At 34.4% G+C, this 25526-nt stretch overlaps 1 protein-coding gene across 1 annotated transcript in view; it reads right to left on the reverse strand.

The window, feature by feature from the left end:
- Positions 1-306: 306 nt before the first annotated feature.
- LOC145686195 (hemocyanin-like) overlaps positions 307-25526 on the reverse strand; it is a gene marked incomplete in the record, with an annotated part of 92972 nt that continues 67752 nt past the window's right edge. Inside the window, 4 exon segments of the mRNA XM_081759235.1 lie at positions 307-759; positions 6401-6508; positions 15567-15703; positions 20246-20426. Coding sequence (XP_081615361.1) covers positions 571-759; positions 6401-6508; positions 15567-15703; positions 20246-20426 — 615 coding nt within the window.

Raw genomic sequence — 25526 nt, forward strand, 5'->3', positions numbered from 1 at the left:
GTGTATTTATACACTCGTTTATGCAGATTTCCGAATGATATCATCCGACTGCCACTTACAATCTTGAGATGTTCCCAAAGTTATAAACTACGATAAAAGAATGAAGTTAGATAAATTAGTAAAAATTCAATTGTTCAATATCACTGTACGGGAGCCAGTATGCAATCATTAAGTATAGGGTCTATTAAATGATAACACAGTTATGTATTAATACCTCCTTATTTGCGGAACTCTTCAGTAATTAACCCAACAGCTTAACATGGAACTCACTGTGATAGAATCTTAAATAAGAATGAAATAATTACATTTTATTACAAAAGAGCAGTCTTTATTTTGAAATGAATACAAAAAGGAGACTTTTTATTGTCAACAACAAATCACTGATACACATAAAATGGCAGAAAGACTGTATTGAAAGTATATTTCCAGTGATTTTATTTTAAAATTGGAATGTTTAGTTCTTGTTAAGGATACAAAAAATGATTCATGAATTTAGTTCTTATCTCAAAACAGGCAGTTGTAACAATTCAATGTTTTAACATTTCATTCCATCTTCTGAAGAACAGCAAATTATTTGGCATTTTTGATAGTCACTTCAATAACCTTAGAGTTGGGAATGTTAAACACTTCCTTGTCCGGGATTGGTCTGTCGTATGGGTAGCCCATTGGTCGGCCATCTGGAATGACTCCGTCTAGTACACCACAATAACCGAGAGACGTCAGGTTGTCAACTTCATCAACAGTGACGCCTGGATGGACCTTAAATTATATATTAAAATAAAGTTAGCACACGTTTGTTTTGGTATGCAGTTATACACAATATGATAATTATGTTGATTTTTCCTAAGGTACTATAACTTGTAATAAAGTTTGAGCGTAAAACTTATCATAGTTTACGGTTTCAAAACATTAAATTGAAAGAAAAACTATTCTGAAGGTTCTATACCTCAAAGATATCGAGAACCAATATTGGCACACTATACTACCAAGCCTCCCCGATAAACACCACCTTTACGAAGACATTTATGTGTCGGCTGGAGAGCATTGGGTCTACAGTGAAATTTAGAGATGTGTCGGTGGTAGTTCACTACCAGAAGGGCCACTTCTACCGAATTGGTCTAAATGGAGTAGCCAGACGAAGAGTGTTCTGGGAGAAGGCAGCAGTTCTCCAGTACCCAAGATGGTGGAAATCATAGTGATTGGTATGGCAACTTGGACATTACTCCCAGGCGTGGTCAGAGTGACTTTAACGGCTGGGATACTGCGGGGTGGAAGGCAACGGGAAGCCACCACTCTATTTTCCCTAGTTTGCTGGCAGCAAAAAGAGAGCATATGAACAATGGTCTTTCGCAGGTCAAAATGTAGTTCCGGAGGTAAAATATCCCCCCATTCGGAGCTCCGGGAGGGGGATGGCTTGGGAAGGACTATTGGACGAGAAAGTAATAATGGGGGGAAGACAGACAGAGAAAGAAAGACAAGGAAGAGCAAAAGGTTTAGGATAGGGACATGGAACGTATGTACTATGTTACAGGGAGGAAAATTAGAAAATCTTAAAGAAGAAATGAAATAAAATAATTTAGATTTGGTAGGCGTTTGTGAAGTTATATGAGAAGGTAATAGGGCATTGAACAGCGAAGGATATAGAATGTTTTACTCAGGTAATGAAAAGGGCGATCGTAATGGCGTAGGAATAATTCTTGGAAAGCGCTTAAAGGAGAAGGTAGTGAAAGTAGAATTTATTGATAATAGAGTTATGGTGTTAAGACTTAAAGGAAAAACGAAGGATCTAGTGGTGATACAGACATATGCACCGAAGACTTCGCATGCAACTGAAGAAGTAGAGGAAAATTATGAGAAAATAGAAGAAATTATAGATAGGGAGAAGAGGGGTGCATGCATAATTCTAATGGGAGATTTCAATGCAGTTGTGGGAGAAAAACAGGAAGGTAGTATCACAGGCAAATATGGTTTAGGTGAAAGAAATGAAAGGAGGGAGGGACTGGTGAATTTCTGTAGACAAAATTCACTAGTAATTGGGAACACTTGGTTCAATCAGCACAAGAGAAGAAGATATACATGGAAATCACCAACAGACGGCGGAAGATATCAGATAGACTATGTTACGATTCAGGACAGGTATCGGAATAGCTTAAAGAACGCGAAGACCCTTCCCGGGGCTGATATTTTCTCTGATCATAATCTTGTGCTGGCCGAAGTAGATATTCAACTGATAAATGTAGGCAGAAGAAAAGTGGGTAGCAAAGTGTTGAATACCGAAAAGTTGAAAAACGAGGAAATAAGAAATCTTTTCGTTAAAAAATTCGAAGAAAAATGTTCAAACGAGGAAGAAATAGGCGCAGGTAGTAACGCACGGTGGGAACATATTAAACGTTGCTTACAGCAGCCTGCAGAAGAAGCAGTAGGTTACCGCGAACACAAAACTGCTAAGAAACCATGGGTTACAGACCAGATGTTTCAGAAAATGAGGGAGAGGAAGATGTGGAAACAGGTTGATACAGAAGAGGGCAGAAAGATGTACAGAAAGTTAAATAATGAATTACGAAGAGAAACAGACAGAGCGAGGGAAGAGTTTTACAAAAGAAAATGCGAGGACATTGAAGAATTAGAAAGAGTTGAGAAATATGAGGAAATGTACAAAGAGGTGAAATCTATAGAATTTCGGAGGAATCAAGGGGGTATTATGATGGCAGTAGAAAATAAGAATGGAAAGGTAGTCAGCGAGAGAAATGAGGTCATAGGAAGGTGGAAAGAATACGTTGAAGACTTATATGAGAGTAGGGATAGGCCGTGTAGCCTAAATGTTGAAGTAGAAAATGAAGTAGGCAAGTATGATAAAGGATTTAGTATTCTTAGGGATGAATTTGAAAAGCCTATATCCGAGATTAGGAATGGAAAGGCAACCGGAATAGATAGCATACCAATCGAATTCATTAAAAATATAGGAGACAAGGGAGAGAAAGAATTGCTCCGACTATGTAATGAAATATATGAAACAGGAGAATGGCCAAAAGACTTTCTGAAAACTATCATGATACCGATGGCTAAGAAATCGAACCCAAAGAGATGTGAGGATTATAGAACTATTAGTCTCATATCTCATGCTGCTAAAATTCTGCTCCGAATACTGAACAGAAGGTTATATGAAAGAACAAATAAAGAAGTTGAGGAGGAGCAGTTCGGGTTCAGAAGAGGCAAGGGCACAAGAGATACAATTGGATTATTAAGGACGATCGGTGAAAGATTTATAGAAAAAGGGAAAGAGGTGTATGTTATATTTATTGATCTAGAAAAGGCTTTTAACCGCGTGAATTGGGAATTGTTGTTGGGAGTTCTAACGAAGATAGGGTTGGAATGGAAAGATAGAAGACTCATAAGAAACTTATACATGAACCAACAAGTAAGTGTTAGGATAGGGGAAGAACTGACGGAAGAGAGTGTAATTGGAAGGGGAGTTCGACAAGGATGCTGCCTCTCGCCAACACTATTTAATGTCTATCTAGAAGAGATAGTGAAAAAGAGTTTACATGATGATGATGGCATTTCGGTAGGAGGTAGAATGATTAGATGCATAAGATTTGCAGACGATATGGCGCTTGTTGAAAAATCTGAAAAGAAAATCAATAAAATGTTAGAAAAATTGAGAAAGGGCGTTAAGAATATGGGATGAAAATAAATGTTAGAAAGACAAAAGCCAAGGTGATTAGAACGAAGGAGTCTGTGTCAAATATAAAAGTAGGAGGGGAGAAAATAGAACAAGTGAATAGTTTTCGATATCTGGGTAGTATTCTTAGTAATAACATGATGTGCGAACGTGAAATAAAAGCAAGGATAGGAATGGCGAAAGAAGCCTTTAGGAGGAAGAAAAGTCTGTTTTGTGGGACCTTGAATAAAGAGTTGAGAAAAAGACTCATAAATGCTTCGTGTGGAGTGTTGTACTATATGGAATGGAAACGTGGATATTACGTAAAGGTGATGAAAATCGACTGGAAGCCTTCGAAATGTGGGTATGGAGAAGAATGGAAAGAATTAGTTGGGTCGAGCGGAAAACGAATGAGAGAGTGTTAGAAATGGTGGGTGAGAAAAGAACACTTCTAGATATCATTAGGAAGAGGAAGAGAAACTGGTTGGGACATTGCCTAAGAAGAAATTGTATCATGAGGGTCGTCCTAGAGGGTATGGTGGCTTGAAAGAGAGGGAGGGGACGAAGGAGACTACAGTTAATGGATGATATAAAAGCAGAAAGATCATACGCGAAGACGAAGAAGTTAGCGGAGGACCGTGGAGCATGGAAGCTTCTCAGCTGCGGCAAGTGACCTGCCAATAAAGGCAGAATACCTATGATGATGATGATGATACTACCGTGAATAGCCAATCAAAGATTCCTTAAAATGTTACTACAATACAGAATAAAAACGGAAAGAAGAAACGTTCCAGCTTTGCGAAATGTAAACTACGTATCCACACTTTCGATCACTATGTTTGTTAAACAGTGTTTAACGCTGGATAACATTATTACGAGCTTTCGTCATATATGTAATGTTCCTTACTCGAATATCTACAAATATTTGTTATTGTTTATTTATTTTAAAAAAAATAAGACTCACTTCACTCGTAACTAACTTGAATTCCTTCAAAATAAGACAAGCTATACAAAACATTTCAAAATTACAGTATTATGTTGTGTGGATACAATACACCTTACAGCAATTGATATTTCTGTACCTTAAAGTGTGCTACAGATACTTTATAGCAAATGATCTTTCTTCACAATTAAAAATTAATAAAGCTCTCCTTGCTGATCTAGTAGTTAACAAGTATTTCTGGCGCATGGGGCTTCGTGTTCAATTCCTGGTGCAGTAGCCTTGAGAATTTGAACACACGGATTCATCTTAAACTTCATTTTGAAAAGCTTGAATAAATTTTGTCATTAAGAAACAGGAGTTTAAGTATTGATTCCACACATACCCACACTGATCAAGTCTGACTATGTTCTTGTACGAAAGAATAAGTGTTTATACGGAAGAACGGTGGCTTAAATAAACTTCTCAAAATTTACGTTAAACTTGAAGGGGCAAAGAAAACTTTCGAAGGCAATTTAGCAGACATATACTTCGTTTCCTCGCAGCGTTATATAACAAAATCCAAACTCAAATGTGTAAAGTGCCCCCTTTTTTATATTGATTTTCTTCGTAACTCTTGGAAACGCTCTCGTTTTCTTTTGTTACAAAGTAAATTCCTTCTTCCATTGTGCGTTTGTTGACAAGAAAACTTACTAACAAATAATAGAAACATTATACAACATACCTAGATGTAATAAGAGTTTCCTCTTTGAACTTTATTCTCCTCTACGAACTTCTATACACAAGTAACGAAGAAAAAATAAAATTGAAACTAATAAAAACTCTGAAAGCAATTGAATTCCACATTCTATATATAAAATTTCATTTAGTGAGCCATATAAGAAGCTACCCATACAAAGCATGCCATTAAAAGAATAATCTTATATAAAGTGGAATGTAAGTTCAGTAACATTTAACAATACCACCAATGATTTCTGTTTTGTTTCGTTTAGAGGGGCTGATTGTGACACTGATCACTACCTGGTAGCAGCGCTAAGAAAGAGATTATCGTTGAATAAAGGAAATATTCAATGTCCGAAAACGGAGAGATTTAATTTAAAGAAATTAGAAGAGAGCCAGGTAAGAGAGGAATACCAGATTGGAGTTTCGAATAGATTCTCGGTTTTAGAAGATTTGGAATGCACTATTGTTGAGGATATTTACGTTAAAATTAGAGAGAGTATTAAAAGTTCAGCAAAAGAAAAATTGGGACACGCGGAAATACGTAGAAACAAACTATGGTTGCTTATATTGGAGACTTATATTGGTTGCTATAAATGTATCTAGGTATATTGTTAGGATCTATATCGGATTTCAGAAAGATTGTTTTGATATATATATGTCCCTTGTTAGCAGTGATACTATACACGCCAAGACCTAAGACTAAAGTGGAATCTGCACCACTGTATACGTTCGATGATCTCCAACTAGGAATCAATTCCAGAACCTCTTTCACTAAAGGTACGAGCTCCACCCACTAGACTAGAGATAATGCCGGTTTCAAAAACAGCAGTGCATGTTATATATATTTAATTCTGGCAGGTGATGACCTGTTTTCAATATAAACATATTTTCATTATCATATCATTTGCTCACGAATCAGAGTACGAGATCCGATCCCACTTTGAGAAACTGATCCTGTCTCGTATTCCCTTCGTGCTGAGAGAGACATTGAACTCGAATCAAACAATTAATCATACAACGATTAAATAACTACAATAATTAAGTCCAAACGTTGTTATTTCTAATTTGACTCTTACCTTATCTTGTTCGTAGTTGGTGATGGTAACATATAGGTTGAATACCATTCCTCCAGATGTTCCCTTTGGAAGCAGAAGTCGGTGTGGATAACCGCAGTGTCTGTGATACTGTAAATAAATAAATAAAATAATACGTGTATATTTTGTCAGATATACATATATAATTATTATTACAATACAACCACATCGAATAATATTGTGACATGTTAAAATTAATATTTTTATATGTATGGACCTACTTGCTTGTAGTTATCCACACAAAATAGTCTGATGATCTATATTCTTTCGAAATATTATAAGGATTTGGTCGATATTTTGCGACTTAACATATGTACACACTACTAGATGGCTGATAACGGAACATCTAGATATTTATATTAAGCAGGTAGGAAGTATGTTACAAATTGTAAACATGCTTGATGCTGCGAGGTGTTTTTATCGTCTACTAGGGATGAAGTTTATCTATGTTGTGGATCGCCTAACTGAGTTTAATAATTATAATATGTGTTTGTTTATATTCCAAATTCTACATCTTTTACATATGCTTTAAAAAATATGGGGTATGTTTAGTACAAGGGGTCCAGAAGCACATAAAAACACAAAATTTTCAGGAGAAATGAGTGATGTAAGTACTTAGACGCAATATAACGTAACCAAATCTAACCTAACATAACATAAACTAACGTAAGCTAACCTGAACTAACCTAAACTAACGTAATATTAGTAGAAATAAGCGAAATTCTGTCATTTTTTGGAAAATTATGCGGAACTCCAACACTAATATAACATGAACTAAACTAACCTAACGTAACCTAAACTAGCCTAACCTAACTTAAACTAACCAACCCTACCCTAAACTAACAGAATGTCAATAGAAACTACCAAAATTGTAACATTTTTTAGAGAAAAGAGCTGGACCCCTTCTGCTAAACATAGGCCAAAAATATTGGTATTATATCACATAAAACAGTGGTTGCTGAGCTTTTGAAAAAGAATATAATAAAGCAATTTGTAGACAACATATTGGTAATATTATACATTTGAAAGTAGTTATTGTTCCGAGTAGAAAGGTGATATAGATCTAACTAGTAGATATATTTGTTTAACTATCTCATTGATAAATCCATAATCATAAACTCTTACATATATATAGGTACAAAATTAAGCCTCCATATTCGATCACTGAAATAACTTTTACCTAAATGAAATGATGCCGTTGGATTTGCCCAATACGAACAAAGAAAATTAGTATAACTAGACACAGTTAACGTAACATTTTAATATTAGTCTCCATGCTAAGAATACATTATTTTGTTTCTTGTTTCTCATATGTTTGTTACTGTCTATAAGTTCAATTTCTGTCAAATCTATCGTTTAAACCACTTGGACTTTTTTACTTACTTTATAAAGAAATCGGGTAGAATAAAATAATTAAGCATACTTTAATAATGGAAAGATTTCTTTAGCGATGTGTGGAGAAAAGGAGATACACACCACAGAACCGTATATTCCAAAAACCAATCGAATACAAGTAGAAACCGCTATAAAAAAAAATAAAAGAACACAAATCTCCGGATGTAGATGAAATTCCGGCTGAGTTAATTTTAGCTGGAGGCGAAAAATTGTGGAACAAGATACACAAACTCATTCTCCTTGTCTGGAACAAGGAAGAATTGAAACAAGAGTGGAAAGAATCAATCATTGATCCAATTCACAAGAAAGGCGACAAAACTGACTGTAATAATTATCGAGGCATTACTCTTCTGTCAACATCCTATAAAATCCTTTCAAATATTCTATTAGCAAGATGACCCCATACGCAGATGAAATTATTGGAGATTATCAGTGCGGATTTAGACAAAATCGATCAACTATCGACCAAATATTTACCATATGCCAAATACTCGAAAAAAAAAGTGGGAATACAATACCCCGGTACATCAACTATTTATTGATTTTAGAAAGGCGTACAATTCGGTTAGGAGAGAAACATTGTACAACGTTCTTTCAGAACTTGGGATACCGAGAAAGCTAATTAGATTAATTAAGATGTGTCTAAATGAATCCCAAAGTTAAGTCCGGGTATGAAAATTTTTGTCCACGAACTTTCACGTCGAAAATAGCCTGAAACAAGGAGATGTGTTGTCCCCATCATTATTTAACTTTGTTCTGGGATACGCTATGAGGAAAATCAAAGATAGCAGCCAGGGCCTAGAGTTGAACGGTATTCACCAGGTTACGGCATATGCTGATGATGTAAATTTAATAGGGGATGATAGAAGAACAACAGAAAGAAATGCAGAGATCTTATTAAACGCTTGCAGGGACATGGATTTAGAAGTAAATGCAGAGAAAACTAAATACATGAAACTGCGTCGGGACCATAATACGGTAAATTGTGGATGCGTTAAAATATTAAATAATACTTTTAATAAAGTTGATACTTTCAAATATCTAGGATCAATATTAACATGCGGAAATCATATACACGAAGAAATTAAATGTCGATTAAAAGCAGGAAATTTGTGTTACTATTCGGTTCAAAATCTCTTGTCGTCGCGAATTCTTTAGAGGAATTTGAAGCTTAAAATATATAAAACGATAATCATGCCTGTTGTTCTGTATGGTTGCGAAACATGGTCGTTTACTCTGAGAAGAGAACATATACTGAAAGTATTTGACAACAAGATCCTGAGACGAATATTCGGACCCAAGAGGAACGAAAATCGGGAATGGCGAAAACTTCATAAGGAGGAACTGCGTAATTTATACGGTTTACCCAACATTGTTAGGGTCGTCAAGTCTAGGAGGCTTAGGTGGGCAGGTCATGTAGCTAGAATGGAAGAAAGTAGAAACGCTTTAAAGTCTTGACTGGAAGACCAATCGGAAAACGACCATTAGGAAAACCCAGGCGCAGATGGGAGGACAATATTAAGATGGATCTCGCAGAGATAGGAATGCAAAGTAGAAACTGGATCCAATTGGCTAAGGATAGAAGTCAGTGAAGAGATTTTGTGAACGCGGCATTGAACCTCCGGGTTCCATAGGCCATAGAGTTAGTTAGTCAATATTTATTTATTATATGATATTATCATTTGTTTATTCTTTGATCACAGCACTAATATATGTTAATATAATGTTCTGCTATAGAGCTCCCACGTGGACAGAAGGTTAGCTTAATGTCTTTGATGCAAGAAATCCTAGATCGATGCCTGATTGAAGTGCAGTGTGTGTTTTGTATCTATGTCCTGAGCAAAGTTGTATATCCACGTCTCTCATTTATCTTTACACTAAACTTCAAAAAACTATAGCTAACAAAAAAGTTTTTGGAGCCAAAACTACACAGCTGGAATAGCTTTCACTAGGCAAAAGTATACGCTTTTAGGTTCTAAAGTACTTATTATCTTAATTAATTAATTTAATTAATTACTGGACTTTAACCTTTATTTTCACATTGAGGTATATGAGATGTGGTGTTACAACATTAATTTTAGATTCAAACCATATACCTTCATTGCAGTGATTAAATAATAATATTACATTTGATGAAAGTGATGTATTTTGTACTGAATTCAGAGGAGCTGACATGTTTTCCACATGTTTGGCAGAAAGTACTTATTGATTCGGCAAATAACCTTTTATGTTAATGACGTTGCTTGCTTGTTCAATTTATTTATAGTAGTTGGATAATAAAATCGAAGGGTTGTCAACAGTGCGTACGTGTAAATGAAGAGTGATGAATGTTTTATTTAATATCCATTTTTTAAGTAGCGTTGTTTAATTGAAGAGTCGTTATTCAGCAGAAGGGGTCAGATTTGTGATATTAATATTAGTTTTGATTTGATTTATAGTGTAGGGGGACAGGGTGGCTCAGTGGTAGAGCGTTCACCTCTGATCGTGGGGTTCCTGGTTTGATTCCACCTAGCGCCAAGTGGGCTTTGTGTGGACAAACACCGTGTTCGTGGGGTTTCTCGGAGTTCTCTCGTTTACTACCACTTTTATTCATTCTACCATTCCATTCATTCCTCATCATCACTTTTAGCCTTTAGCCTAGCAGGCATAATCGTAGGACGTAAAACTGAAAAATTAAATTTTTGATTTATAATTTTATCTTCCTTTTCAGCAGCGAGGTTACAAGAAATGTGGACCTGTATCTTAACATGGGATCTGAATCACACGAGCTTCCGTCTGCAATGAAATCTAAGTCTCCCACACCAAAAGCGCATACAATAATAGTATTATTAAAAGTAAACAAATGAATCATATTGATAGTAAAAGCTGTTATTATTGAGTTATGTGTGAGCAGTATACAGTTAATGAACAACTCTATTATGTGGATTGAAGATACATAGCAACTTACCTAGTGATAAGTAATGTTTCGTGTGGAGGAAATGTAGATATGAAAACACAAATGCTAAGTATATATTTTAAAATTATTACTTCAAGAACATCTGCCGAGAATCGAATATTAGATCTTGCACATCTAATATGAGAACGAAAACACTAAAGATTGAAATAATATTTTAAAAATGTTATATCCTAAATATTATGTAATATTGTATAATAAAACAGCATAAACGGAAATAAATTCAGTTGCAAGTTTCATTTTCGAAGCTTAAAATGGAACTTCGACGTAGATTATTATCAGAATTTCGAACTTCCCAACTCATTCAAATCTTGTTAGTGTAATAGAGCCTTGAAATATCATATTATTCTCCCATTTCGCGAAAAGTTCGAGAGAATTTTGAGATGTATTTATAGATTTAATTAGGATTTCCTCAGTTTATTCTGCTTTTTAAAAAAATGGGATTGAAACAAATTTCGCTGAAGTCATTTTCATTCCTATTTTATGAAATATGAAAAAAGTTATGATTAAATATCCTGAAACCATATCAAGGATTATTATTAAATCTATATATACTAAATGAACCCATAAGGATGAGATTTGTTTACCACTGGCAAACTTTCAAGTTTGTGTATACATGATTTTATTTAAAGGAACGACAATGTTGTGCTTCGCTGATGTATATATGAACATTTTTAATAGTATTTGGCTTATTAAAGATAATAAGAAAATATTCTATTTTAAACTTTTTTTTTTTTACGTTTGCAAGAATCTGTACACATAATGAATATAAATCACAAGATATTTCTGGTATGCTGCATCAAAAGCAGCAAGCGTTAAAGTATATAAAACAAGCATGAAGCCATGTGATATGATGTGGTGAAAAATAGCACACAAAATGCAAAGAAAAGAAAGATTAAAAACAAATAGCTCAAAGATTATGTTTTGGGGTGAAAATACAAACCCTCTTGATGACGTAAAATCTGAGTTTGGTGGAATGGGGCTATTTTCTGAAACCTGCATAATTAATCTGTCACTACGGAAAGTTTTTTTTTTTTTTTGAAAAAAAAGAAAAGAAAGGAGAGAAAAGAAGAGGAAAATGGATGGGGAAGATATAAAATGCTAGTGGTGGGGTTAATATTGATTGAACCACGTGACAAACTCAACCAACTGACAAATATTAATTACTTTTTCCAGTCTCGACTGAAAAATTGAGATAAAGAGGAACACGAGTTGATGTTTGGAATTCTTCTGGTGTCACCTTTTCTGTAACCCTGAAAAGTCACAAAGACACGGAGAAGAGATATTATTGTGGGCGTTTTACCTAATGCTTTTACAACCCAATGGTCATCACGTATTTTTCATTAAACTGCTCACAATCATCACTAAAACATTGAAATGATGAGATTTACGTCCCACGGTTATGCCGGCTAGGCTAAAGGAGACGGTGATTATGGGTAATGAATGAAATGGTGGAATGAAGAAAGTGTGGGGAAACGGGAAAGTCCCGAGGAAACCCACGCACACGGTGTTTGTCCACCACAAAGTTCACTTGGGAGTAGGGTTTGAACCCGGGACCACAAGCACCAGAGGTGAACGCTCTACCACTGAGCCACCGCGGCCCCACTACTAAAACATTGTCTTTTAACCCTTACTTTGTATCTAATCCCAATCTTTTAACTCAAAACAACTAGAGAGGAGCATGGTGACTTAGTGGTAGAGCGCTCACCTCTAGCGCATGGCGTCTTTGGTTCGATCTCTAGCCAAGTATGTTTGTGGTGGGCAACATCGTGCCCGTGGGTTTTCTGGGGTGCTCCCGTTTTCTCCCACATTCTCATTTCACGAATTATTCAATCATCATTCACTTGCCCTCATCACCCGTCTCCCTTAGAATAAAGGGCACAATCATGAGACTTTAAACTATTTCATTTCATTTCGAAATAATTAGGTCTAACGCTGGTGTAACTTCTTTAACCTACTAATATGGACTTTGTGGATATGTCTCTTCACCTAGCTTAATTTTGTTTATGGGCTTTTGACCGGTGGTATTGAAGTGTGTGTGAATCACAGGAAACAAGTAGAATAGTGAATTTACGTAACACGCTGATATGTAACATTATTTCTGATAAATAAAACTGAAGATTATTACATTACGTATGCATTAAATGTACGTACGATTTATGTTAAAAATATATATTTTTAGAACTAAATGTCGATACTAAACCGAGAGTAAAAAGTTTTCTACATATTGGGATTCTCTCCTATTTTCTGCTTTTAGTGTAAACTTAATGAGGTGTTGAAATTCTATCTTCATTAAATTATAGCATTATGTAATAGAAAGAAGACATTTGACATTAAAACAACGCATTTAACGTACAAATATAATTATGCATATCATATTTGCTTACGTATATTCCCTCTTTTTAAAACAATTTTTACCACATGCAAATTAAAACGGGAAATTTACGTGGGAATTTCAGCACTTCATTATCACCTAGTTATATATCTTGGTTTTCTTGTTTGTCAAATGATCTCTATTTTGACTTCCATAACCGCACAAGTCCAGCTGAAGAGATACTGAGTAACTCAATAAAAACAGTATTTGAACTTAGTGACACTTGTTATTCAGCAAAGTATATATATATATATTCCAACAAATATTCAGTTTTTACTGACTGTCAATATCTCTTCAGCTGGACTTGTGCGGTTATGGAAGTCACGGTTTCAATTGTTTTCGTTATCGCATCTGTCTACTTCCTTCAATTACTACTACTTCAGTTTGGTTCAGTGATGTTAGGCAGATTTTTTTTTAGTTAGTTGCTACACAATTAGTTGTTGAGATTTTTTTGTTTGTTTGTTTTGGGACTGTGAAAATGCAGGATTGCTGTAAGATACATTTGATTTTTTTTTTTGGCATTATAGAAAGTTAGTGAATTTCTTCGAGAATAAATACAATTTGTGGTAGAATAACCTATATATTATATAGTAAATAATTTTAAGTTGCGAATAAACTCGAACTTGATGATGAGCAGAGAGAATATACCAGTTGTAGCAGTAACTAAAAGTCAGTTTTAGTCAGTCTTCATACTCTTCCATTAACAAAAATACGTTATATATTTAATTCATTATCTTGTTTCTCTGTACCTTATCAACATACGTTTTGCGTTACCGTTAGTACGCGTATCTTACCGTTGCTCATAACTGTGGTGACAATTTTATGGATAACAACTTGATGCATTTCGGTTGTACGAACCTCCATTCTCATCGTACATCATGGTAAATCTCTGTTTTCTAAATTTTTGAAGTGTTGAGGGCCGGACCTAATCTTATTTGGAACGGTCCCACTATTATGACCTTTAGGTTAAAGAAGAAGGTTAATTAATCAAAGCGAGTGATTATGAAAGAATTGGTGGAATGGAAATGCAGAAAGTAACAGAAGAACCTCATTAAACTCAAGCATACAATGTTGTCTACCACCAACTCGCATAGGATGAGATCGAATCTGGGACCCCTGGCACCAGAGATGAATGCTCTACCACCGAACTACAGTGTAACTACAATTCTCCCCTCCAACCATTGTTGCGAAAATTCACGATATTTCATTGGGACTCACAATAACTTTCTCAGATTACTTACTGTAAGTTTTCGATCGTGAAAAGCAAGATCAACAATGGTTACTTCATGAACGAGTTCGTTTGTAAAATTCAGGAAAATTCGTTTTCTTAACACACAACTATTTTGTGAGTAGTGATTAATTCTGTTGGTTCACCCAAACTTGTTAAAATTTCTCAAATATCCGGTTTCTATAAACCTTTAAATCCAGTATTAAAAAAAAAAAAAAAGCTCGTACTATTTTTGAAAATTAACATTCATATTAAGATACTATATGTCATAATTCTAGTCGTTATTACTAATATGTGTGGAATAAATATTAATAACTATTATATACGGCTAATCAAATACTCATAATATTAATATTAGAAAACATTGAATGACATCGCTGCTTATCTGTTATTCTATAGAACTGAGCAATAAGAACCGAACATAAAGGAAATTTGAACGTTAATAGAACTGAAAATTCCTGCAAGTAAGTTAGCTTCATATAAATACGGGTATGTCGAATTGATATGTTAATCATAACTTAACCTTAATACTACTTTTGGTACTCGTTTGAGTACCTACTTCACCATTACTTGTTCGTTTGTTGGTTTGCTTTTAGCTTAATGATTCATGTGAGAAAGTATTCTTCTTAATTGTTTGAAACGTACAGAGACTTATATCGATTTGATTTTATAGACTTCATTGGATCTACGTAAAAATTCCGTTACTTTGAAAAAATGACTTTATATTATTAAATTTAATATTCCTTATATTTAATTTGTTTTATAGATATCCAAAGTATACGTAACCAAATCTAATTGTCATCAAATACAAGACCTATAAATAGACTTGAAGAAATCAGTAAACTTGAACTATTACGTAAAATCCCAGTTCATTACAAAGAAAAGAGAAGAATATAGCCACATATTAATCAGTGTCCTAAAAACCAAAAACGGCACAGATACTCTACACCGTTACACAACTAGCATCAAGTTTACAAGGAGAAAGTGCTGGTAGATAGTTAGTCCTGGGTTGAAGCCAACTAAATATTTCAACGAATGAAGCTACAAATATCTTTCGGTGTGACTTTTGCGAGAATTAAACGCAAACTCTTTGTGATGAATGAAACGTAAACGCGAATTATGAATCAAACATTGACATTAAAAAAGAAAAAATCAGTCTTTGGCGAATGTTATAAATTTGTACTATGATTTGACTCACCTTGTCTATAGCGTATTCATCTTGTCCATTAAGAGCATCCTCTATCTCCTTGATAAGTTCAGGATAACTACGTGGTTCTGGGATTGTCACAGTAGAATCCTGGGATGATCTTACAATAACATTATCACCCTGGCGCACTGAAAAAATGTAAAACAGAATCATATTACAAAATATGTAAAATTATGTTAGGTTACCATTGTTTCTCGTTGTTGCTTTAGCAAAATGCGAAAGAATTAGTCGGTCATTATTTGTCGCATAAAATATTTTTCTAATTTTTTACACAATGATGAAAACAAATGTGAATTAAATAGTATATTGGAAAATTATGAAAGTGAAAAGGGCTATATATCAAACGTTCTCTTTTATCCCTGAAAATGCCATAATGTAAAACCGCAATAGCGCGTCATACATCAATTAGACTACACATAACGATGTATAAGTCTCAGAAGCGTAGAGGTATTGGAATATGACTAAAGTTAACGCAAAGTTTTGAATTAATTCATGAAATAAACCAGCTTTATTGCAGTTTTTCACTCCAATAGCTCTACACTCGACATTGCTCTCGCTCACTGTAGGAGCGAGCAACACATTTTGTTTCAGTTGAGGTTTTCAAGTTCTTACCTATGACCAATTTCATGACTGACCAGTAACAGTTACTTTAGCCTTTTCAGAAACTTACACTATTCTTTTAAAATGAAAGTATAATATTTTAAAAAGAAAGTTACAATGAAAACTATTCTTAAAATAGTAAGGAATAGAATGCTCTTGCTCTCAAGTAAAAAGAATAGACGATATTGAGAAACCTCGAAAAAGCACACGCTTTGTTTTATAAGAACCTGATAGTTCCTAGGAGATATGTAGTTAAACATGTTATTTCTCAAGATGGGGTGAATTCAGCTCTTTTTCCCTGATTGACTTTAATTTCAAGTAATACACACGAAAAATCACGAAGAAAGCACACACGATTCTTCAAGAAAATCATATATTTGTTAATTAATTATTGTTAAGAATGCTTTTTTCAAGAAGGAGTGAATTTAGCTATTTGATTCACTAGTTTCGACCGCCAAAAATAAGGTTAAATTTTAAGTCTCAAACAAAACACACGCTGTTTCATTTAAAAAATGGATACTTTTATGATTATCTAAAATTTATTTGTTTATTTGATAGAGTATATGTTTCAAATTTGAAAGCGTAAATTCATTCTCTTTCTTCAACTCATTTCACATTTAACCAATAAGAATTGATCTTAAATCTACTAGGAAGTGTATGCTATGTTTAATGAAAATCTGGTTTATTTCTAACGAAAATTTCTTTAAGGTATTCGCTTAAACTAAAAATAAGAGAAAAGATGAGCTTAGCAGGGAGAGCCTTAACATTTGTGTAACCGCATATTAGTTGGTGAGTGAGCTAAAATAAATAAATAAGTGTAAACAGAGATTTTAGTTAAGCATGATATTAACTTATAGTATAAAGAACATAGTAAAATTCTTACATTGCATTCACAGTTGAATTTTAATCGGATAAAGAAACCATTAATATTAGTGATATTTTATAACTAATGAGAAATTTACAAAAGTTTGAAACTTCTATTAATTAATTTTACATGCATGGGCATTTCTTTCTATTTATACGTATAATAATAGCACTCCCCGTATTTTTCAAATAACCTAGTGATCTGTTATTACGGAATAACAAATGTGTGGCATATTTTTCAAAGCTCAAATGTTTCAAAAAGAAAGAAAAGGCAATCATTTAACCTAGTTTTGAAGAGAAGTGAGAAATTGAACCAATTACAAAATGACACACATTAGTTTCCCATTTATGCATAAGAGGGGTAAGATACATATATCGTTGTAACATGGCTAATGATGCAATCCAATAGCTTGCACCAAGGACACCATTTTTTTTAATGCGGTCGCGGAAAACAGGATGAAAATAGAAAACTAACAAGGATGGGACACTCTATTTAGAGATATCAGTGCTTTATCACTAAATTGCGGAAGCAAGCTAATTTCGCATTAAACATTAAAGTGGTGAGAAAATATAGCGAATTACTTACAAAACAATAGAAATCATAACACTCAAATAATGGTGAATCTCGGGTGCGACTAGGAATGGTTTTTTCCAATTTGGCCTATTCCTGTTTTGCCTACACTCACTCGACGAGGGATATTTAGTGTCTGAGGGATGCTTTTCTTTTTCTTTTCTTTCTTTCTTTAATTTTCTTTTCTTTTCTTTCTTTCTTTCTTTTTTTTTTACAAGGATTTATGAATAAGTTTATTTTTCAACGTCAGCAACAGTTGTGAGGTGATTGACTGATTCTAGGCAAGTACGTGCCGTGCCACTAGTAGTTTCAAAGGTCACCATTTCAAAACCAATATATGTTCTTTTCTTTAATGGGCTCACAGAGCAATTTAAAAAGGCGAATGAACTATTCAAGATCAGTTTCTCGAACTTTAGAAGGCTGATCGGTACTCCCAAGATTTTGAGAGATGAACCATTATACCGTCCAACTTCTCTCCTAAGAAAATTTCTTAATGTAATTTTTTCAGCCTTAGTGGTGGGTGGAAATAACTTTGTAGTTTTTTTTTTTTGACCTGAGTACAGAAATACTTGAAATATTGCAAGTAGAGTAAAATTGAGGGCTGGAGAGAAGGCTTAGGATAGCGTGAATGTTGGCTATTAAATTCAATTTTGAATGCTTGATTCATGTCCGGAGCGGTGGACGAGTATCGAACCAAAGGTAGCAGAGGTGTAGTCCTGTTTGAATAAATAGAGTAAGAGTTTGTCTGAATGAAGAGATATAGCTGTTTTGCTTTGATAGTATTTAAGGCGGCTCTGGAGTAAAGGGCGGAATACCTCGAATGGGAGCTAATTACTTTCCAAATCTAAATTTCTTTAAACTTATTTTAGATAAATTATTAAATTTTATACCAAATTTCTCATAATGAAGGAAGCAGTTTTATAGAGTTGATGAGCTGGGATAAATCTTCACTCAAGGTATAACGTTTAAAGTGAATATGGTGATAGTAGACAAAGACGGGACTTGAACGTTGCTGAATCACATTTAAAAATATTATGGAGCCTAAAGCACTCAATTTATTTTAATCGTAACCTTAAAAAATAAATTAAAAAATAAAGTTGAGAATTTTTTTAAGCATAGAAACTTAGAAACATTGTAGAGAAGCCAAACTTACTTCAACATTTATTAATTAGTATGAGAATTTTAGATAATAAAAGGATTACTATGAAGTGTTAAATCTGGAATTTTCTTTTCTGTAAAATCCAAGTTAATTGGTTTAAATTATTATTCCCTAGACTGATTAATTTCCATAGATGTAACATGATTAAAAATGGCATGACTGCATTTAGTCGATATATTATAATTTTCATTATCTTTATATTGCATTCCCATCTCAAACACTCGAAAGTTCCCTCAAATACTAAATGTCCCTCGTCGAATGAGCGTAGGCGAAACGAGAATACTCGTTTTACTTACAGATAAGATGAGATTGCGATAATGATAGAAGTTACTGGAAGGTCTGTAGGCGAAACGGGAAGACACCCAGGAATAACTAAAACGCATCAAGATGGAACAGATGGCATTAATTGTTAAATGAATATAAGAATGAGATAAAATGAAATTAATATATATGTATTGTAATTTATATATATACGAGGGTAATGTAACCTAATATGTAAAATTATGTTACGGTCCAGGACTCAGGAGCCATTTATACAACGATACTGTATATCTATTTTGTAATTTCTTCTATTTTTATAGCTTGGTTTTGGGCAACGGTGCATAAAAATACACAATCTGTCGTGTAGAAGAAGAAGAAGAAGAAGAAGAAGAAGAAGAAGAAGAAGAAGAAAAGAAGATTTGATTCTAAATGGAAAGAAATAGGATTTAATCTCAATAGTTAAAGTATATGTTGGTTTTATAGGTGTAATCTGCATTTATAGTTATCATAACAGCAGATAGTTACTTGTTTAAAACGTTACAATGACAACCGAAAAGGAAAAATATAATTAATGGAGCTTTGAAGAATAAAGGTAATAGTGATATAACTTGTTGTCCCTGATTTAATGTGATTTGATCGTTTTTATATATTTTAAGAATTACATGGACTGTGGGCTGGAATGTAACATAAAATATATGTATAATATAAATTAATTATTACACTTTAAATGGTGGTTCCTGGTGTTACCTCGCCCAGGACGTTACATTTTAAAGTGTTTGAGCTATGTGAGACAGTTGATATAGAGAATAGATCTATCTGTTGTAAGTTAAATTTGAATGTAGTGTGTCATCATTTTTCTTCCCTTTAAACACTGGCCCTTCTTCGACATAATAGGCAGAATGTTAATTAAAGTATAATATAATTGTATAATTTCATTAGAGTTGGTTATAGCGTCAAGACGTATGGGACAAGCCAGAATATGATAAGGTGCGAACAAGAGTGTGGAAGTGTAGTATTAGCGATAGAAGAGATGGGGAAGACGCCAATTCTTGGGTAGTACGCGATTTCTTCAGAAGTGCAATAGTGATAATATTAGGTGCAAATATAACACTCGCAGCATGAATATATGACAAGATCACAATCAAACATACTATAATCAGTTTAGAATAGTGATAACATTATAAGGAAGTGTATAACATTATGATGGCTACTTACAATGAACTGGGAATCTGTCCAATTCGATGAGTGACCAACGGATTTTGTCCAGTGGAACAACTTCGCCGAACCAATCATATTTGGGAGCAATGAATATCCTGACAATTCCTTCCGCTACCTTGTCAGAGTGTACTGTGATTACATATTTGAAAGGTTCGTGGTTCAGTCTGTTCACAGAGGCCTGAAGTAAAATGAAAAAAATAAAGAACATAGATCAGTGAACATAATATTAAAGTATACATTACTATATCTAATGGATAGAATGATCATAACTTTATGAAGTAAAATTTCTTTTATTTCTTCATGGTTAATGTCGATATAATTACACATGGACAGATTCATAGGAAGGAGATTTTCCTCCTATACACAACTCTAAACAAAACTCAAATTACAAAAATTTCGGCAACATTCACTATCGTCATTAAAATCATAGTAATTCAGCCAATAATACCGTTAGCATATCAAATATACTAAACTCGTGAAATTTTATTATGGTTAGCAACCCTACTACAGCTTTAGACCTGAAGTAAGGCTTGTGAGATAAGTCGATATGATTAATAGAGTGCGACCAGAGTGTGCAAGTGTAGGTTAACGAGAAGAGAGATGGAGGAGACACCAATTCTGAACTGAACGATTTGATCAGAGTGCAATTTCTTCAGAAGTAGGTGTTAACATTAATATAAATTTAATGTAGAGCACTTGCCTTGAACTGAGGGTCTTCCATGCACCACGGTTCTCAGCTAATCTCTTACCTTGGTGTTGCAACTTTATGTTTTAATATTGGGCCGTGGTGCCTCAAAGATAGCGTGCTTACCTCTGGTGGTTGGAATTCATGCTCTCGCCAAGTGAAATTTGTGGTGGACAAACACGGTGTGCGTAGGTTTTCTAAAGGATTCTTCCATTTCCTCTAACTTCTTTCATTTCGCCATTATCGTCATCCATCTCGTCATCACTGTCTCTTTTAGATTCGATGCATAATCTTAGGACGTTAAGCTTAAAAACACATTATGTTTTAAATAAAGTTTAGTCTCATCCATTCCCTCAGTCTTTTTCCTGCCATCGTATCTTCTCTGTCAACATTGATATCTTTAATATTCTAGAGCTCTTTCGTGGCTAAGCGTGGGGGAGACGTGGCTAAGCGCGTACGCGCTTTTGGTGTGGGAGACCCGGGTTCGATCCCTAGGGAGTTCATGTGGTTCGGATTCCACATTAACCTGTAGATCCACGTCTCATCGAGCCTCGCTTCTGAACAGGACGTTAAACTCAAAATCAATCCAACTGATTTCTCTAATATTCTAACAATTATATTATCTAAGTTTTGATACGTAGTTAACATATGGGGAAAATATACGGTATTGTTGACAATATTGCTATTAATAGTTTAACAATACTATGTAAAAGTCAGTCATTACATAAAATACCCGTTTGATTGTAGTGGTGACAGCTTGATCATAGCTTTGTAGTTCATGTAAATTTAGAGCTCCTGATTTGCAAATTTAAAAACCGGGACATTCTATGAAAATTTTAACTTAAAACCAGAAAATGCTTACTTCTTGCTGAAATAATATACAGGAAATTAATTCACCAAAAGTGAGTAAGAGAGAAAGCATTATTAATATTAGTTGAATATCGATGACTAGTAAAATAGCACGAATATTAACTTGTGTTTTGGAGAAAATCAGAACATTTGGGAGAGAGCAGCAGATTATGTAAATCCGCAACTGCTGGCCTAGCTTTGCTTAGTTACATTTTAAGTATAATTTTATCACTTCATAAAATTGAACGATCCAATGACCAAATTACTTGAACATTGCTTGTGCTATTATGAAAAACAGTTAAAAAAATAAATAAATATAATTTTCTTCTATCAGCAAGAATAGAAAGAATATTTTACAGAATAAAATTTGATGTTTATTTTTCAAAACAACAACAACATATTGCAATATTTTTTATGTGACTGAAAGCACTATTTCTTCCGCAGTTTTCCCCCCTCTCTTATGAGTAATGGAGTTCACCTCACAACGCCCCATCTGTTAACACGAATCTGAACTGACATGATTCCAATTACAAGCAGCAGTAAAATCTCGTTAGTTGCCGGAACCGCAGGAAACTGCTTTTAACTGCCTCTCTGTCAAGCGGAGCAGAAAAACGTAAACATCTCGGCGAAGGGGGAATCATTCAGTCAAGCACGAGGGTTGGTTGGTGGTCAAATAGGATAGGATGTCATTCACAAGCAGGGTGGGAGTTCGATGTATCTTATTTATTGTTTAGGTGACTACTGCCATGTTGTCGACAATAGAATCGCAATAAGCAAGCTCTGATATTTTTGATCTATAGTTATTCTTTCAAGAGCATTTTTTAGTTTGTCAAGATTGAAGAATGAATATATATATGTATATGTATATGGATATATATATGGATATATCCATATATATGTATGGATATATATATGGATATATATGGATATATATGGATATATATGGATATATATGGATATATATGGATATATCATATATGGATATATATATATGAATATATATATATATCAGTGGCAAAATCAGTTATTTGTTTTCATTTAGTTTGCTCGTTCCTTGCATACGTAGACATATTCATATTAGTGAAAATGTATTTACAAGCACCCCATATGCATCATTCGATTTGAATGAAATTCACGCCACAGAAGTCTATAGATTGCATCTTGATCTTAGTTTGAAGGTTTCAGTACACCAGCTATCGTAAAACAAGTTCTTTATCTATAGAGACCGTTTTGATAACATATTAAAAGTCATAGGATAACAGGACAAATGCAGTTGCTTGTGGATGTATTTGAAACGCCAGGACGACTCCCACGGAACATATATTATGCAATTGACTTTGATCATGGCCATATAGTTTGGCTACGAGAGGCTAGATACTCGTTTGTAGTTGCTGTTCGCGTAAGTCATAACATGTAAGTGGTGTATCCATAGTATGCATGATAGGAAACAGAGTTCCTACAGCAAATGCCTTTGCAACACACCGAAGAGCACATGAAGAGAAGGATCGTTCGGGCCTCCGTATCTGAAAGGATAGAATCAGAGTCACCATGGCTCCTATGTGGGCAGGTGAACACTAAAAACTCAATTACTGGAGACAGGTCTATTTACCTTATTTTTTTCGCCCGATTACCCCTGATACTTGCACATAGTCGAAAACATCTTCAATGGTGTCAAGAGATACTGCAATAGCGAGAAGAATGGGGCACAATAGTTCAAGAATCGTTTTTGTCTCGGACTCAAAAATGGAGGTGTGTTCATTGATGCATTCAGGTGAGAGAGAAACCACAGCATGTGTATGTATTTGCCACATAGAAATTACATCTGGTATTCTGGTATGAGAGCAATTAACTACTTATCCAGTTTGTCTCTGGTTTTCACCGAGAAAAATATGACTAGAACATCATATATACAGTATTTGTAATGCAGTCAATTCTATCCTCTAATCTTTTCCAGACTTTTTGCGGGACTCCACCTTCCAGCAGGATAACACGCGTTATCATATTGCGAGGGCAACTAAGCGTGGCTTATTTGGTACACACCTTTTACATGACCTATTAAGGTCTCATGAAAACCTTCTAGGTGAGCATACATAGGCCTATCAGGACGAACAAACAGGTAGACATTCAGAAAACATTTTTTTTCGGTTAGTTGCATTCTAATATAGTGTGACTTTCAGCACAGAGGCTACATAAGACGCAGACCTACAGCTCAACGTAGGATTTGAACCAAATGAGTTACTGCCATGAATCGAACACGGATCTAAGGTACCCTAGGCTCGTAACCCCATATTTTCGACGTGTAGGATCTATGAAACATGTAAATCCGATGAAATCTTTTTTTTTTTTTTTCTTTTTACCATCACTATATTTTCTTCTGTTCTATCGTTCGAAAGTAAAATGAAAACAAGAAGTGTGAATGTCCATGTTACGTGAACATAAATATTATGAGACACTAGAAGTTTGTATGTCGAGGTAAACCATACTGAATATCACTTATGAAATATGTAATTTAGTCCACAAAATATCATGTTAATCCCTAGCCTCAGAATTTAAGTCCTTACTCCATATATGTTATCACATAACCACCTTAGTCATGTTTTAATTACCTCTGTTGCATTTAATAAAAAAGTGAGAAGAAAGGCAATAATGGTAGTGGTAAACGAGGTGAAGATATAAATCTGTTCGGACGGACTGTGGGTGTTACTTAATCTCTTTAATCCCAGGGGAAAAAAATGAAGTGACGAATAATGTAAAGACACACATGAGCAAACAAAAGAACTATTTTTAGTCCTTTGGGGAACACAATGAGTGAGGCAAAGACCTTTTTTCTCCCTTTTTTTTTTTAAAAAAAAAATCATAATTTATCTCAAAAACTCATTTTACACCGTCCTGAAGAAGGAATTTTCTCTCGACGTGGGAGAGAACCACCCTAGATCACGTGATGTTTTTGATGAGGCTCATCACAACATGAAGAATAAACAGTTCATTCAGAAAGTCTCAGGAACTAACGAACTACTTCTGGAACTGTGATATTTCACTGTGACATTTTTTTTTTTTAGAACGAACTGAAAAAAATCGGTTCTATGAATTCTGTGTTAAAGTAATGAAATACAAACAAAGTACACAGAAAGTCTATTTAGAAAATTCACTACATCTCACTCCGAAATATAGGCCTATGTAAAAGGAAAAAATAATACAATTATTTATCCAGACACGCTTTTATAAACTAATACACTGAGCAAGCATCCAACGTCGCAACATGTGTGTAAGGAAAATCGATAGAAAGATTAGAACATGTATTTACTCTTTTAAAAATCCTTAGAAACTACCTAAAGTTATAATAAATATAATAAATCCAAAGATGATAGACACGTTTTTTTATTGCGATTAATGGATTATATCAAAACAGAGAAATCGTACGTGAAGACAAAGAGGTTAGCGGAAGACCGTGGAGCATGCAAGCTTCTTGGTTGCAGCAAGTGACCTGCCAATAATGGCAGAATGCCTATGATGATGATGATGATGATGTATTTGTTTTTGTACTATTCATAACAATGTATTCTCGACAACAGCGAGAGTGAGAAGTACAGGGTCTTGGCACTGTGCGTATTCAGTAGTCGAGCAGTTTTGGAGGGAAACCATAACATATTTGTTTTTTCTTTTTATAATAAAATAGAATGTCCTATTTCAAATTCCGAGTGATGCCACTTTAGCGTTCTCGGGCAATTTTTAGTATATCAGAGA

Source organism: Thermobia domestica, chromosome 5, assembly GCF_964235325.1.
Source record: "Thermobia domestica chromosome 5, izTheDome1.hap1.1, whole genome shotgun sequence".
Lineage (NCBI taxonomy): Eukaryota > Metazoa > Arthropoda > Insecta > Zygentoma > Lepismatidae > Thermobia > Thermobia domestica.